General features: G+C 41.7%; 1 protein-coding gene across 1 annotated transcript; it reads left to right on the plus strand.

Moving 5' to 3' along the window:
- Positions 1 to 1,186: 1,186 nt before the first annotated feature.
- gpd1a (glycerol-3-phosphate dehydrogenase 1a) lies at positions 1,187 to 10,712 on the plus strand. Its single transcript, XM_062998223.1, has 8 exons — positions 1,187 to 1,236; positions 4,514 to 4,691; positions 5,911 to 6,051; positions 7,060 to 7,198; positions 8,423 to 8,535; positions 8,910 to 9,146; positions 9,646 to 9,752; positions 10,270 to 10,712. The coding sequence occupies exons 1-8, from the start codon at positions 1,193 to 1,195 to the stop codon at positions 10,364 to 10,366; spliced, it is 1,056 nt and encodes a 351-aa protein (XP_062854293.1). The 5' UTR covers positions 1,187 to 1,192; the 3' UTR covers positions 10,367 to 10,712.
- The last annotated feature ends 6,811 nt before the right edge of the window (positions 10,713 to 17,523 follow it).

Here is a 17,523-nt window from a genome sequence, read left to right on the forward strand (position 1 = left end):
ATGATCCATCTATCCATCCACCCACCCATCCAATAATCCAATGATCCATCCATCCAATAATCCAATGATCCATCCATCCAATACTCCAATGATCCATCCATCCAATACTCCAATGATCCATCCAACCAATGACCCATCCACCCACCCATCCAATAATCCAATGATCCATCTATCCATCCACCCACCCATCCAATAATCCAATGATCCATCTATCCATCCACCCACCCATCCAATAATCCAATGATCCATCCATCCAATACTCCAATGATCCATCCATCCAATAATCCAATGATCCATCCAACCAATGACCCATCCATCCATCCATCCAATAATCCAATTCATCCATCCATCCATCTATGGGAGACGTAGCTTTTATCCAAAACGACTTACAGTACTGTGACAGTATACTGTCTAAGCAATTGAGGCTTAGGGCCTTGCTCAAGGGCCCAACAGTGGCAACCTGGCAGTGATGGGGCTTGAACCAATGACCTTTCGATTACTAGTCCAGTGCCTTAACCACTAGGCTACAACTGCACCAATATAAGATCAGACCAACCTGGCAAATGTACCTACATCGTAAGAGAACGGTATTTACTGAACGCTATCAATTCATTCATTTATTGTCAGTTTAACCACTGCTTTATCCTGGTCAGGGTCGCGGTGGGTCTGATTCATTGGACAAAAGGTAGGAAGCACCTCGGACAGGTCATCAGTCCAGCACAGGACACACACTTGGGGTGTTTCTAGTTGCTCCAGTTGTCCTGACTGCACGTCTTTGGACTTGTGAGATAAAACTAGTCTGTAAAGAGTTTTGTATGTTCTCCCTCAAGTAAAAAGAAACATGTAGATGGTGGATTGGTTGCAACTAATCGTCCCCAGATGTGAAAAGTGACTAAGTGAAGGTGGGTTGATCTTTATTTAATCAGTGCATGTTGTCTCTCTTTACAGCCAGAGCCCCTGCGACCCTGACCAGCCTCTGTATGTTCCTCAGTGCTATAAGGTCAGTGTTAGAGGAGCGCTGCGGGATTAATGACGGTTTATTTATAAGGAACAGTTCGCCTCACGCTCCCTATATATAGCACACAGAGAGTGGGCGGGGCCGAGCCTCCGCCCGAACAGCCAATCAGAGACGAGGGGCGGGGCCAGTGCCTGATCCTCACAGTGCTGCAGTAAGAAGGGTGAGCAGTGTGTGATGGAACCCCTGAGGAGAGTGTGTGTGGTGGGCTCTGGAAACTGGTAAGAACTGTTATAAACAAGCTTTATTTCTGATTATTTATATATGTGGTTTATATTCAGAGTGTTCCTGGGTTACAATAACAGATCTGCTGTTAAAACATGACAAACCCTCAGTATTAATAACCACTGGAATGTCCAACAAGATCATAATCTGGTGTCCACAAACTTTTGGCTATGTAATGTATGCCATGGCAGTAATCAACGGGTTTAAAGCTCTAATAAATCTGATAAAAGCTCGTTTTTGTTGTCATTTCAAACCAGTTTAATAATGATTTAGCAGATGCTTTTATCCAAAGTGATTTACAGTAATGTGACAGTACACAGTCTTGAGGGTTAAGGGCCTTGCTCAAGGGCCCAACAGTGGCAACCTGGCAGAGTTGAGTCTTGAGTCTTGAGCGACCTTTCGATTACCAGTCCAGTATCTTAAACACTGGGCCACACCTGCCCTTACAGCTGTCCAACAAGATCATATTTAGGTGTCCACAAACTTTTGTCATGACAGTTTCTGCCTTAAAAGTCAAGTCATGGTTTTAAAGCTGTTATAAGTCTGATAAAAGTTCATTTTTGTTGTGATTAAATATTAATGCTGTTTCAAACCAGTTTAATCATAAATGTTATAGATGTTATTTTAAATAAATTGAGACTAGATTAGTATTTATAGTAAATTAATAAACTATAGTTATTTGTCCTAATATTTCTTGACTGTTATTAGTCAGAATCACAATGAAACATTTGTAAGAGCCAAACTTTACATTTATATTTCCAGCATTTAGTGGACGTTTTTATCCAAAGTGACTTACAGTACTGTAGCAGTATACATTCTGAGCAATTGAAGGTTAAGGGCCTTGCTCAAGGGCCAAACAGCGGCAACCTGGCAGAGTTGATTCTTGAACCAGAGACCTTTCGATTACCAGTCCAGTCCCTTAACCACGAAGCTACACCTGCCCAACAAGATCATAATTAGGTGTCCACAAACTTTTGGCTATATAATGCATGTCATGGCAGTTTACTACATTAAAACTCTTAATCAACGAGTTTAAAGCTCTAATAAGTCTGATAAAAGTTCGTTTTTGTTGTAATTAAATATTAGGTTGAATGTTTGGCTTTACTGCTGTTTCAAACCAGTTTAATCATACATTTTCCAATTATAAAATTATATAGATTTTATTTTAAATAAATTGAGACTAGATTAGTATTTATAGAAGCTGAATGAACTACAGTAAATTGTCCTAATATTTCTTGATTGTTATTGGTCAGGATTACGATGAAACATTTGTAAGAACCAAACTTTACATTTTCAGTATTTATTTCTGATTACTAGTCCAGTACTTTAAACACTAGGCTACAACTACCCAACAAGATCATAATTATGTGTCCACAAACTTTTGGCTATATAATGTATGTCATGGCAGTTTACTGCATTGAAACTCAATCAACGAGTTTAAAGCTCTAAGTCTGATAACAGTTCGTTTTTGTTGTAATTTCTAACCAGTTCAATAATGGTTATCAGATGCTTTTATCTAGATTGACTTACAGTACTGTAACAGTATACAATCTAAGCAATTGAGGGTTAAGGGCCTTGCTCAAGGGCCCAACAGTTGAGACTAGATTAGTATTTATAGTAAATGAGCTCTAGTCATTTGTCCTAATATTTCTTGACTGTTGTTAGTCAGGATCACTGTTTATATGGCAGATGTAGCCTTGTGGTTGAGATACTTAAGTAGTAATCAGAAGGTTGCTGATTCAACCCCCACCACTGCCAGGTTGCTACTGTTGGGCCCTTGAGCAAGGCCCTTAACCCTCAATTGCTTAGACTGTATACTGTCGTAGAACTGTAAGTCACTTTGAATAACAGTGTCCGCTAAATGCTGAATTTTTAGTAAAATGATGTGTTACATTTACTGCATTTTGCAGACGCCATTATCTAAACCAGGGGTGTCACATCTGCATTATGGGCCGACTGTAACGTATCCTGCTGTGATTGCAGTCTGTCTTTTAATCGGTCAAACTGTGATGGCTAGACGACCGGGTCAGAGCATCTCCAAAACTGCAGCTCTTGTGGGGCGTGTCCCGGTCTGCAGTGGTCAGTATCTATCAGGAACAATGGTAAACTGGCGACAGGGTCATGGGCGGCCGAGGCTCATCGATGCACGTGTGGTCCGATCCAACAGACGAGCTCCTGTAGCTCAAACTGCTGAAGAAGTTCATGCTGGTTCTGATAGAAAGGTGTCAGAATACACAGAGCAGCACAGTCTGTTGCGTATGGGGCAGCAAAAGTGGGATCAACACAAAATTAGGAAGGTGGTCATAATATTATGCCTCATCGGTGTATGTGAAACGTGTTGGTGCATTTCTAGTAATAATGTGAATTATCGTTCATGTTTAATCAGGTTTAAACAGTGGATTAGTTCAGTTACTTATACACAGATTGACTAGCCATGACATGCAATCATGCAATTAAAAGTTAAGCAGTAATATAACAATAAAACATATATAAATTTAAACAAACAGTTCTAGCTTAGCACAGAGCCCCTTTTATCATCACAGCCCTCAACAGCTTGCTTCTGTGTTGGCAGAAATATTTTGGAAGTTGTCCCGCACCCAAGCAATGAGCAAAGACACATGGTCAAGTCCGTCAAGTCCGTCTGTCTTGAAGATCCGTGTTCTTGACCTGTCTGTCCAGCCAGAGTCACACGTCTATAACCTCCAAAACAAACGGAAAATGTCACATAAAGTGTCTTAACAGGTTAAACTGATTAACTGATTAATTAGCCTAAAACTTCACGCGGCAGTAAAACATGCTACTACACTAGAGCTGACATCTTAAACTCTACTACCAGCAAGCCAGACACTCACACGGACAACGATCGACTCTAAGAGTGGGAGCACCAGAGCGGATTCCTCATAACTGCTGCAGTTACGCCCTCTGCTGGCCGATCGATGGTGCTGCACAGAGATAATGGAGAACAGTGTGTGACTCTCCGTGCACGATTCGGATCTCTGTATGAACCTGCCTGGTGCACGTGTGCAGTACCGACCTCTTCTTTTAACCTGCACCAGGCGAGTTCATACAGAGATCCGTATCGCGCACAGAGAGTCATGGAGGAGGGGGCGTGTGTTAGTCATGACCCTCCTCAGTCGGGAGTGGAGGTCTGCAGCAGTACAGGGGAATCGGATACGACTAAAGAAAATAAAAAGGCTGCAGCGTGCTTCCTCAGAGGTATGCCATAGAACAGGTAGAATAAAACCTTGGTTTACCTTCCTCTCTGTTTTTCAGGGGTTCTGCGATTGCTAAGATCGTGGGACTGAACGCAGGACGAAACCCCAGATTCGACCCTACAGTCACACTCTGGGTTTATGAAGAGACGATCAGTGGGCGCAAACTCACAGACATCATCAACACAGAGCACGAGAACGTCAAGTACCTGCCGGGACACAAACTACCCCAGAACGTGGTGAGGGTCCACTGATCAACCAACGATCTGAGTCTGTAGAGCTGTGGGAGCATTACAGGGATCAGACCCACCACGACCCTGACCAGGATAAAGTGGTCTAGGAAAATGCAATAAAAAATTCAATAATAATAATAATAATAATCACAACTCAATAATAATAATAATTTTAATAATAATAACTATATAATCTAGTCTATTATTATTAATATCAATAAGTTCGATTTTAACAATAAAAATTTATTATTAATAATAATAACATTAATTTAAATTGTAATAATAATAAATGTAATAATAACAATAATAATAAAATAATAATAATGATCACAACTCAATAATAATAAATTTTAATAGTAGTAATAACTAATAATAATAATAATAATTTTAATAAATTTTAATAACTCTTTACATAATGTAATTGTTAATAAGAATAACAATAATCATTTAATTTTTAATAATACTGATAAATATAAATAATAACAATAAATATAATAATAATAAATATAATAATAAATATAATAATAATAATAAATATAGTGATAATAATAATAATATAGTAATAATAACAATAATAATTATAATAATAACAATAAATATAATAATCATAATAATAATTATAAAAATAATAATAAATATAATAATAATAATAACAAATATAATAATAATAATAAATATAATAATAATAATAATAAATATAATAATATTAATAAATATATAAATAATAATAAATATAATAATAATAATAATAAATATAATAATATTAATACATATATAAATAATAATAATCATAATAAATATAATAATAATAGTAATAATAATAATAAATATAATAATAATAAATATATAATAAAATAAAAAATATAGTAATCATAATAATAATAATAAATATAATAATAGTAATAAGTTAATATTTATCTTTTCCACCAACTGCTGGTGCTTCATTTATAAAACTAAATCAAGAATAAATGACAGCAGCACGAAAAAAATCAATCCATCACCTCCACAATCATGCAGTCCAGTCCAGAAATTAAACTGACTGGAGTGTCTGGGTCGGGTCTTGGTGGTGCCACAGATACGATCGGCTGTGTCTGAGAAAGGGAAGGTCGACATAACGAAACCACTCCGTTACCATCCGCCTGTGCTCTGTGTTATAGATGTTATAATGTTGTAGAGCTCACGATCGCTAATGCTAACTCTCTCTCTCGCCGTCACTCATCTGAAGGTAGCGGTGGCGGATCTGGCGGAGGCCGTTAGCGGTGCGGACGTTCTGCTGTTCGTGATCCCGCATCAGTTCATCAGCAGGGTGTGTGACGCCATGAGGGGGAGGATCAAACCCGACGCTGTGGGGCTGTCGCTCATCAAGGTCTCACATACACACACGATATGTTCAAAAGTATTAGGACACGCCTATAATTACTAAATTCATGTGTTTCGGTTACAGCAGTTACTAACAGGTGTAAATAAGGGGAATTCTATGCTTCCAACTTTGCAGCAGCAGTTTAGGGAAGGTCCTTTCTGTTCCAGCATGAGCGAGCTCTATAAAGACATGCGTCCTGCACAGAGCCCTGACCTCAGCCTCACTCAACAGAACCGGAACATAAACTGAGGCTTTCTAGACCAACATTGGATGAGCACAAATTCCCACACACAGACACACTTCAAAATCTTGTGAGAAGCTTCTCTGTTCTAGCAGAAAAGATCACACAGAGGGTCAGTCTGTTTTATTAGCGTTTGTTTTTGTAACGGGACGTCTAACACGCTCTCGCTCAGGTGTCCGAATACTTTTGGCTACCATTAATCATGTTGCTGTTGTGATCACCCTCATTTCCAGGAAAAGTTTGGACATTTCGTAAAATGCAATAAAACAGAAATCTGGGAGAAAAGAAATGTCTTGAGCGTCCTGCCTGCCGTCCAGGTCGGCGACTTCGGGAACACTTCAGAAAACCGAGTCGAGTCACGAGTCAATATAATAAACACAAAACATATATTATAAATGTAGCGCAGAAATAAAGAAATAATCTGTAAGTTCAGATAAAAACAACAACAGATTAGCGAGTGTATTTAGCCGTTTTACTTCGTGTCTTTACTTTCCTCCTCATCGTGTAAATGAATGTAATTTCTGTAACAAGAAGGTTCCAGTTAAAAGCTTCAACTGATACGTTTTGTTTTCATTACAGAACAAAAGCGCTCGATAAATCACGGCACAGCGGCCAAAATCCCAAACACAGTAATGTCGGATCAGATATATATATATATAATTATCACACATAGGAACACAGGGGGGGAACACACCCCGTCCTGACTTTTTTGAAGATGTTCTTGGTCATTACTCTTTCTTTAATTGTGTGTGTGTGTGTGTGTGTGTGTGTAGGGGGTGGACGAGGGTCCTGAGGGACTGAAGTTGATCTCACAGGTGATTCGGGAGAAGCTGGGCATCAGTGTGAGCGTGCTGATGGGCGCCAACATCGCCAACGAGGTGGCAGAGGAAAAATTCTGCGAAACCACCATTGGTAAGATCACTGGGTAGAACTGAGCTTCCTGTCATCCAGTAACTCCACCCACTCCAGTAACTGCAGTAACCCCACCCACTCCAGTAACTCCAATATCTCCAGTAACTGCAGTAACCCCACCCACTCCAGTATCTCCAGTAACTCCACCCACTCCAGTAACTGCAGTATCCCCACCCACTCCAGTAACCCCACCCACTCCAGTATCTCCAGTAACCCCACCCACTCCAGTAACTCCAGTATCTCCAGTAACTCCAATATCTCCAGTAACTCCAATATCTTCAGTAACTCCAATATCTCCAGTAACTCCATCCACTCCAGTAACTCCAATAACTCCAATATCTTCAGTAACTCCATCCACTCCAGTAACTCCAATAACTCCAGTATCTCCAGTAACTCCACCCACTCCAGTAACTCCAATAACTCCAGTAACCCATTGACATTTTCAGCATTTAGAAGACGCTTTTATCCAAAGCGACTTGCACGATGAGCGGAACACGATGAGCAATTGAGGGTTAAGGGCCTTGCTCAAGGACCCAACAGTGGCAACCTGGTGGTGGCGGGGCTTGAACCGGCAACCTTCTGCTTACTAGTCCAGTACCTTAACCACTGAGCTATCACTGCCCTGTGTAACCCCACCCGCTCCAGTAATTCCAGTAACTCCAATAACCCCACCCACTCCTGTAACTCCACCCACTCCAGTAACTCCAGTAAACACCCAACAAGCCAAAAAAATGAAGACTACCAGTCGGATATGGTTTTAAAACAGCTCTGGTACCGGGGCGTTACAGTCGGTGGGTGTTTTCCATGCCCATCTGTGACCCCCTTGACCTGGTCCTGATCAAAGTCCCTCAAGGTCTTTATGCTGAGGTCTTTAAAAAGCAAACACTATATAAACAGAGCGACCTCTGTGTGACCTTCGGCTCTTTTGGGAAGCTTCTCACAAGACTTTGAAGTGTGTGTGTGGGAATTTGTGCTTGTTTAGTCAAAAGACGACCAGAGATCCCAGAGCTGGTGAGTGGGGCTGAGCTCAGGACTCTGTGCAGGACGCTGGAGTTTCTTCACGTCTTTATAGAGCTCACTCATGCTGGAACAGGACAGGACCTTCCCTAAACTGTTGCTAAATTAAAGCATGTCTGTTGTGACTGAAACACAAACTCAGTAATTAGAGGAGGCGTCCCGTTTCCCCATACTGAATCATTTCTTTAATGTGTGTGTGTGTGTCAGGCTGTAAAGATAAAGTCCACGGAACACTACTGAAGGAACTTATGCAGACGGATCGCTTCCGGGTCACCGTGGTCGAGGAGGCGGACGTGGTGGAGATCTGCGGGGCGCTAAAGGTAAAGCTTGAGTGAAGCCCAGCTCCCGTCCCCACACTCTGGTAATGTTTGTGTGGAGTTTAACATGTTCATGCTGGGATCCCTCCAGATTCCCTGAATCTTTCCACAATATTATGGACAGTAGATGGCGAAAGACTATTTTTTTTGCAGTCTTGCATTAACTGGTGATTCTCTGATGAAGTTTGGAACACAGTGGTGAGCCACGCCCCATCATTGCTTGTACAGACTGATCCTGATCCTTTGGTGGATCCAAACACTGGAACTTCAACATTCCATCAACTTTTCACTCTTATTCTGCGTCTTTTCTGGAGTCTGTTAGAGCGTCGAATTCTACACTGATCATGATCTCTCCCGTCCCCCCGTGTGTCCTGTAGAACATCGTGGCGGTCGGTGCAGGCTTCTGCGATGGTCTGAACTTCGGTGACAACACCAAGGCGGCGGTGATCAGACTCGGCCTGATGGAGATGATCTCCTTCGCTCGGGTCTTCTGCTCCGCCGGGCCGGTCTCCTCGTCCACCTTCCTGCAGAGCTGCGGTGTCGCCGATCTCATCACCACGTGCTACGCAGGACGGAACCGTAAAGTCGCCGAAGCGTTCGCCAAAACTGGGAAGGTATTTTTTTTTATATTTGTGGTAAAAATTGAGGGGATTCTTCATAACTGCTGCAGTGACGCCCTCTGCTGGCTGATCGACGGTGCTGCACAGAGACGGGGGATAATGGAGATCAGTGCGTGACTCTCAGTGCACGATACGGATCTCTGTATGAACCCCGGTGCAGGTGAAAAGAAGCGGTCGGTACTGCACACGTGTGGGAAGGGGTTTGTGTTAGTCACGACCCTCCTCGGCTATGACTAGTAAGACGATCAACGAGCCACAACAAGCGATTCCATCCTGATAGAACATTGAGTCCAGTGGCTGTAAATCCCCACAGAGTGTCTCCAAGTTCTAATCTCAGTTCTGCTACCGGTCGCTGTAGATTGATTCGTAGATCAGATTATTGATTATATTTATGCCTGTAAATGTTAAGTACAGAACCTCCTATCAGCAAAACTGATTCTCATACAAAACTAGAGTCAACGTGACATAATAAAAGTCTGTTTGTGTGTTGTAGACATTAGCGGAGCTGGAGAAGGAACTGTTAAACGGTCAGAAGCTGCAGGGTCCGGCCACCTCCTCCGAGGTCCATCTCATCCTCAAAAACAAAAACCTGCTGGACAAGTAAGACCCACCACACACACTTCGTGAAGTGCTGTAATTACGCCCTCTGCTGGCTGATGGTGCTGCGCAGAGATGGGGGGTAATGGAGATCAGTGCGTGACTCTCAGTGCGTGATACGGATCTCCAGATGAACCCGCCAGGTGCAGGTGAAAAGAAGCGGTCGGTACTGCACATGCGTTGCCTTCTTGTAGGGCAGTGATAGCTCAGTGGTTAAGGTACTGGACTAGTAAACAGAAGGTTGTCGGTTCAAGCCCCGCCACCACCACGTTGCCACTGTTGGGTCCCTGAGCAAGGCCCTTAACCCTCAATTGCTCATCGTGTAAGTCGCTTTGGATAAAAGCGTCTGCTGAAAATGTAAATGTTGAAAATGTTGCGTCTCTGAACTCCCTGGGTTCGGATACCATCAGATCAGAAGGAAAAACTGGAGAAAATGCATTAAAAAAACAAACGGGCATTTCTTCATTATTTTTTGTATTTTTAAGCTCTGATTGGACGTTTCTCTCTCTCTCTCGTACAGATTTCCTTTATTCACTGCGGTGTACGAGATCTGCTACGAGGGCCGACCGGTTCATCAGTTCATCAGCTGCTTACAGAATCATCCAGCTCATCTCTGAGAACCATTAAAGGACTGTGTGTGTGAGTGTGTGTGTGTGTGTGTGTGTACAAGGGATCTTCAGAAAGTTTCCTCACTTGTATATTGTGGTTATGCTCGGTGAGGGTGGAGGAGAAATCGCTCGTGTCTGAGAGACGCTTATAGTCCTGATTTAGCTCCATCTGATCTCCACCTTTTTGGAGGCTGAAAGAAGCTTTAAGGGGAAGAAGATTTATGTGATGATGATGTGAAAGCTGCGGAAATATAAAAGTAAAGATCCCTCGCAGATAAAAAATACTATTAGTAGTTACAGTATATTTAAATTTTCCAGGATTCTGATTAAAAACAATAAATATTTAAATTTATAAGAGCTGTAGTCATTTTCACCAGCACACTCACATCCTACATAAAATCTTTATACAGCTGTAACTCGGGTTATTTTCTTCAAAAACAACCACATTCATTCATTCATGGTCCGTTTTACCACCACTTTATCCTGGTCAGGGTCGTGGTGGGTCTGATTCATTAGGCGAAATGTAGGAAACACCCTGGACAGGTCGCTAGTCCATCAAAGGACACACACACACACACAAACACACACACGTATGATCATTTCTAGTAGCTCCAGATGTCCTGACTACATATTTTTGCACTTGTGGGAGGAAACCACAGCATTCAGAGAAAACCCACATAGACACGTGGAGAACATGCAAACTCCACACAAAAAGAACCCTGTCTGCCCACCAATCGAGGACTCGAACCCAAGCTTCTTGCTGTGCCACCCTACCAACTTTTTGTCTTCTATTTATTATTAATCCCCAGTTTTATATTCACCATTCTTTAAAGGTCCCTTAAAACGTAGTTACTGTGATTTATTTCTGTTCATGATTAAGTCGTAAGTAAGACAAAATCGATCTCCACACCAACCACACACATTTAAACAGTCAGCGAAATGTAAACGAACAAGCTGCTCCAGTTGTTTAAGACCTATGTGTATAGCGTAGATGTTTCTGGGATCAGTAATGTGTTACTTCAGCTTTAATGACCTGAGCTGAGTAAATGCAATCGACTCAGAATTCTGCGGGGTGTAAATAGACCCACTGACGTTTGTTTGTAATGTGAAGAAAGATGGAGCTCATTTGCTGCCTTACTTATACCAATCTAATTAACATTCTGAAATAAAAAACACAGAAGTGCACACCACTCAAAAAGCCCCTGCATGAAATTCAGCTCATCAAGTTAACCGATTTTGGGAGGTCTGGCCTATATTATGGGAGCTTTGCAGCGTACGTCAGGGAATTCTTTTGATGTTTTGCACACATATTTGTAAGTTAAGTATGTAAATGTGTTTATATGTATATATAGTGCCTACACAGTACGTACATACATACATGTACAGCGCTACCTTGAAACTGGATGTCAGTGGGTTCTGGGAGTGGTGTTGAGTTTTAAAGACGTTGAGTTTCGAGGTATTTTTCCCCATAAGGATGTTTGGAGAACCTGTTAATGCGTCCATGGTCCCGTGGAGCTGCAGATATTTTAGTCTCATGTAAAATAATGAGGTTGTTTTTGACACTTAAACACTGAAAATAACACAAATATAATATAAACACACTGAAATACAATTACTAACAGTTACATATCAATAAAAATACAATAAAAACTACACTTTAGTTTTACTTCTTTATTGTTTCCTGACGCTTCTTAATGGTGGAGATGCTTAATGTTAGAATACCGTATTCCCTTCAGCACCGGCGCATTCACATGAGAAGTGACAAAACCGCTTCTGCGCCGCTGTGCCGTTATTTCCTATGAAGTGTGACGGCGGTGCACAAAACTTAGCGTGACTTACTGTAGTAAAACAGCGAGTGAGGAATGTGATTAGTGGAGGAACTTATGAGCAGTAATAATGAAGAGAAGTTTAGTGCTCCTGTCTCCTTCTTTTACTACATTAAACCACGTTAAGCTTTATTTTCAACCAGAAGCGTTTTAGACTCTGGGAGAAGCTGATTCTGATTCTCACCATTTCTCAGAAGCTGGAGCTGTAACACAAGTTTAAAAGTGAAACAGGGAGGAGAATCCAGATAAACACAGATACATGTGGAGCTGTAACCCTGGATCTGATGATTGTTTCACACTGATGAAGATTTCTTATGCTGAACACGTCGAGTTTAAGGTACAAATTTCTCCACAAAGGGCGCTGAGTTTTAAAGATTTTAAGTATTTGTATTGATGCACTGTGAGGTACCATTCCTCATTGGCACAGCGGAGCACCAATTTTATTAACCAACCCTGCAGAGTTTATTATTGAATTTATTATTTGTAATCGTACAAAAATCATCAACAGAAGATCACACCAACCATCACATCACTATTTAGGGTAGTAGCCAAACCTAAGTACTGCAGTCTGACCCTGCATGAACAATGAAGTGCTTATGTTTACCACTGTTTTTAAATTCAACACCCAAATAAAATACATTAAATTGACTCACCAGGGAAATGATGCAAAGGGTGGTGAGGAGTGTTGTCTGTCTGAGATGTCTGTCTGAGATGTCTGTCTGGTTCTCAGCCCGGCAGTGATTCTGTAGTAAATCCATGACTGAATAAACCAGCACTTTTTCCATTAAACATTTAAGCTCTCTGTGAGGGGATCCATATACAGTGGCTTGGTCACTCTTAAAATCAGGGAGAGTAAAAATGTGCAAACACAGGCCACAGACTCTCTGTAATAAAACAAATAAAGAATAATATGCATACTTGATTACTAACAGGTATACTTTCTGTTTATTTTAGTCATTTATTTTTCACAGTGTTGTATAAACTAGGATTTTGCAGATTTCACTCACCAGTTTATAATCCTTTTGGGAAGAGCATACTCTCATCATTACAGCCACTGTTTCCTGACAAATTAAACATTCACACTTTCCTCTGGACTCAGGAACATTGATGTAGATGGATCGTCTCTAATGTTTTGAGTTTTGAGGGAAGCAGGTTGGGAGCGTTTTACACTGGTTTACAGCGACACCCAGTGTTCAGACTAGGAATTTCATTTTTTAAACCTGATTAATAGCGGGTCAACTTACATTTTAATTCTAAAATACTTCACATACCGTTCAAAAATATTCTGTGGCCCTTAGTCTGGACATTCCTGCTTTAAATGCAGTTTTCAATTTCGGTTTTTACTGTTTAAATCATTCTCAGGCGCTTATATGGGACATTATGTGTGACGTGACCACACAACCCAATCAGAAGAGAGAAGCTCGACTTTCCGAAGCTAAGCTAATGCTCTGAGAAAAACATAAACAAATGTAAACAATATACATTTAAACATGTTGTTATTCCTTTATAAAATATAATACACTATTTCACTTTTAGCGTGAATATACTAGCTACGTGGTTCCCAAACTGTGCTGTGGTGTAGGAGGCCTGAAAGCCTTGGGAAATATGATGTGTGCAGTAAAATAAAATAAAATCGTTTAAAATCTAAATATACACAAGATTCATCAGTTCATCAGATTCATCAGTTCACAAGGTTATATCTGGAACGGTAGTTACTCATCACACAAGATTCATCAGCTCACAATTGTCATGGACAATTTAGTGTCTCGAATTCACCTCACTTGCGCGTCTCTGGACTGTGGGAGGAAACCGGAGCACCGGGAGGAAACCCACGCGGACACGGGGAGAACATGCAAACTCCACACAGAAATGACCTGGACCGCCCCGCTTGGGGATCGAACCCAGGACCTTCTTGCTGTGAGGCGACAGTGCTACCCACCGAGCCACCGAGCCACCCAGATATAACCTTGTGAACTGATGAATCTTGTGTAATGAGTAACTATCGTTCCTGTCATGAATGTGACCACAGTGTAAAACATGACGTTAAAATCCTAATAAACAAACAAAAAATCACCCCAAAAAGGAGGGACATCAGACCCCAAAACACCAATAATTCTCTAAATGCACCATCCCAAAACACTTCAGATGTGATTGTTTGTGTGAAGAACAAGGAACCTGCAGATATTTTGGGTCGAATATCAACAACTTACCTGTTGAGAAAACAAGTTAAAGCAGAACCTACAAATGTATTCTTCTAGGTCAGGGTCTAGAACTTGATTTGTAAAGGAACAATAAGTTTTGTACTTCATCACACAAACACTAGAGGGAAACACAGGCGTACAAGTCAACTCAGTGATTAAGGATGAACCTCAGCATGATGAGGGTGTGGTGTAGCTTTAAAGTTCCATGAAAGTTCTGGACTGCATCAGTGTCTCATAAGTGACTAATACTGAACTACTAGCCAAATAACCTGTGCAATGTCAAATGATAAAGCAAACCAGAAAGTGATGCCACCTCCACCACGCTTCACAGCACCAAGATTTAGCAATTACATCTGCAGTGCCATTTTAACAACAAACATGGCACTATGCCTGCCAAAATATTTTGGACTGTGAATTATTCGCGGATGTGTTTATTAACTACGTGAGGGGGCATTCGGGTGGCCCAAAGGTCTGTGGTGCTAACCAACCACTGCCGGAGCCCGAGTCTGAGCCACACCTGTACCACAGGCTTCGCTGTGTCTAAGGGAGAGAGGGCCAGATTGGGTAAGGACTACATTGCTGCTGCAACAGCGATACCTGCTGTCAGGTGGGTGGTAAAACAACAAGTGGAAGAAATACTTAGTTACAGCTATATATAGTCGTATATACACGTGTTAAAAGGGTACGTGTGCTAGTCCGTGGTTCTATAAATGTTGTACATGAGGCATACTATACACTATTCCTTTGACAGTGGTGGTGGGAAAGTCAAAAACAGTCATGCCTGTTGTTATAGTCAATCAAATGTGGGCAACACACTGGCACAGCTGGTAAAATTGGTGCCACACATTCTGGATTCTTTCTGGCTCTAAACTGGTGTCACTGGGTGTAAATGAAAGAGAGATTGAATGGATAAGTGTGAGTCTTTGTAGTTTTAGTGTGCTTGTGTTCCTGTGACACCGTGAGAGTGTGTGAACGTGTGTTTTCAGCCCACGCTGGTGTGAAGGTGCAGCTGCCGTGCCGCGATACCCACACCATCCTGACTCACTTCCTGCCCTCAGACTTGTCATGACTCCAGCGCTCAGGTTTCGACTTTTATCCTCCAGTTGCATCAGAAAGCTCAGAGTCAGGAGAGATCCGGCATTTCCTCGTTCAAACAGAAAGGTTTGGGAAAGCTGAAGTGTTTACACAAGTTAAAGCCCTGCCATGTGATCTCTGCCAACCTGAATGACTGGCAAAGGCTTGATAAGGTGTGAAAAACAACCCGGCCTTCAGAGATAAAGCTTTACACAGGTGACACCAGGTTTGATATGTTTGATTCACAGTACTTTAATGAGTACTTCTTGAGCAGGAGTGTCCACACTTTTCTAGTTAAGAGCCAGATGTAGAACAAATATGTAAAGACTGACCACAGAGTCAGTGAAATAAAACAGATACACTATACTGCCAAAAGTATTCGCTCATCTGCCTTCACACTCATATGAACTTGAGTGACTCACATTCTTAATCCATAGGGTTTAATATGATGTTTCCACCGTTTGCAGCTATAACAGCTTCAACTCTTCTGGGAAGGCTTTCTACAAGGTTTAGGAGTGTGTTTATGGGAATTTTTCACCATTCCTCCAGAAGCGCATTTGTGAGGTCAGACACTGATGTTGAACGAGAGGGCCTGGCTCACAGTCTCCGCTCTAATTCATCCCAAAGGTGTTCTATCTATCGGGTTGAGGTCAAGTTCTTCCACACCAAACTGGCTCATCCACGTCTTTATGGAGCTTGTTGGGAGCATGAAATTGTCCAAAATCTCTTGGTATGCTGAAGCATTAAGAGTTCCTTTCACTGGAACTAAGAGGCCGAGCCCGACTCCTGAAAAACACCCCCACACCATAATCCCCCCTCCACCACACTTTACACTCGGCACAATACAGTCAGACAGGTACCGTTCTCCTGGCAACCGCCAAACCCAGACTCGTCCATCGGATCGCCAGGCGGAGAAGCGTGATTCGTCACTCCAGAGAACACGTCTCCACTGCTCTAGAGTCCGGTGGCAGCGTGCTTTACACCGCTGCATCAGTCGCTTTACATTGCGCTTGGTGATGTAAGGTTTGGATGCAGCTGGAAACCCGTTCCATGAAGCTCTACACACTGTTCCTGAGCTGATCTGAAGGCCACATGAAGTTTGGAGGTCTGTAGTGATGGACTCTGCAGAAAGTTGGTGACCTCTGTGCACTATGTTCCTCAGCATCCGCCGACCCGCCCTGTCATTTTACGTGGTAACACTTGGTGGCTGAGTTGCCGTCGTTCCCAATCACTTCCACTTTGTTATAACAGCACTGACAGTCGACTGTGGAATATTTAGTAGTGAAGAAACTTCACAACTGGACTTGTTGCACAGGTGGTATCACGGTAGGTACCACGCTGGAATTCACGGAGCTCCTGAGAGCGACCCGTTCTTTCACTAATGTGTGTACAAGCAGTCTGCATGCCGAGGTGCTCGGTTTTATACACCTGTGGCCATGAAGTGATTGGAACACCTGAATTCAATGATTTGAATGGGGGAGTGAATACTGAGGCAATATAGTGTATTTTTGACAACATAGCAGTAAAGATCTATGTAAAGATAAGAGTGCGACCTTGAGACTGTGAAATGCGCTATATAAATAAAACCTATTATTATTAGGGCTGTCGTTAATTGTGTTAATTAAGGCGATTAACACAAAACTTTTAATCACGATTAAAAAAATTATTTATTAAACGATTTTTATTGGGCTGTTTGTGCCACTTTAAACATACATCACTGTGGTCATTTGTGCAGCTTTAACACACCAACATTGTGTTTATACTGTATAACGAGAACACGGCTCTTTCTCCAGTTTGCGGTCGTGAGTTACAAATGACTCGAGCTGCTGCTGCTACATATTGTGAAATGTTACGGGGTGTTTCGAATAATAATTTTTGTTTTCAAAAAGCGTGAGAAATCACTAGACAAAATTACAGTTATTAATTGACACTTTAATATCATCTTTGGTCAGTAGGCAACACCGAGTTTCGAACCGAGGAGTCCAGAAACTGATGGTGTGCAAGTGGAATATCCACTTTTTTATTGGTAAACATGTTCTTGCAATAAAACTGTGCATGACTATTC

The sequence above is a fragment of the Trichomycterus rosablanca genome, chromosome 7 (genome assembly GCF_030014385.1).
Source record: "Trichomycterus rosablanca isolate fTriRos1 chromosome 7, fTriRos1.hap1, whole genome shotgun sequence".
NCBI lineage: Eukaryota > Metazoa > Chordata > Actinopteri > Siluriformes > Trichomycteridae > Trichomycterus > Trichomycterus rosablanca.

Excerpts from the sequence above, each read along its gene's own strand:
- gpd1a (XM_062998223.1), top strand. The coding sequence starts at position 1,193 with ATGGAACCCCTGAGGAGAGTGTGTGTGGTGGGCTCTGGAAACTG. Across the intron at positions 7,199-8,422 it reads ATTCTGCGAAACCACCATTG|GCTGTAAAGATAAAGTCCAC; the intron begins GTAAGATCACTG and ends TGTGTGTGTCAG. Across the intron at positions 9,753-10,269 it reads AACAAAAACCTGCTGGACAA|ATTTCCTTTATTCACTGCGG; the intron begins GTAAGACCCACC and ends TCTCTCGTACAG.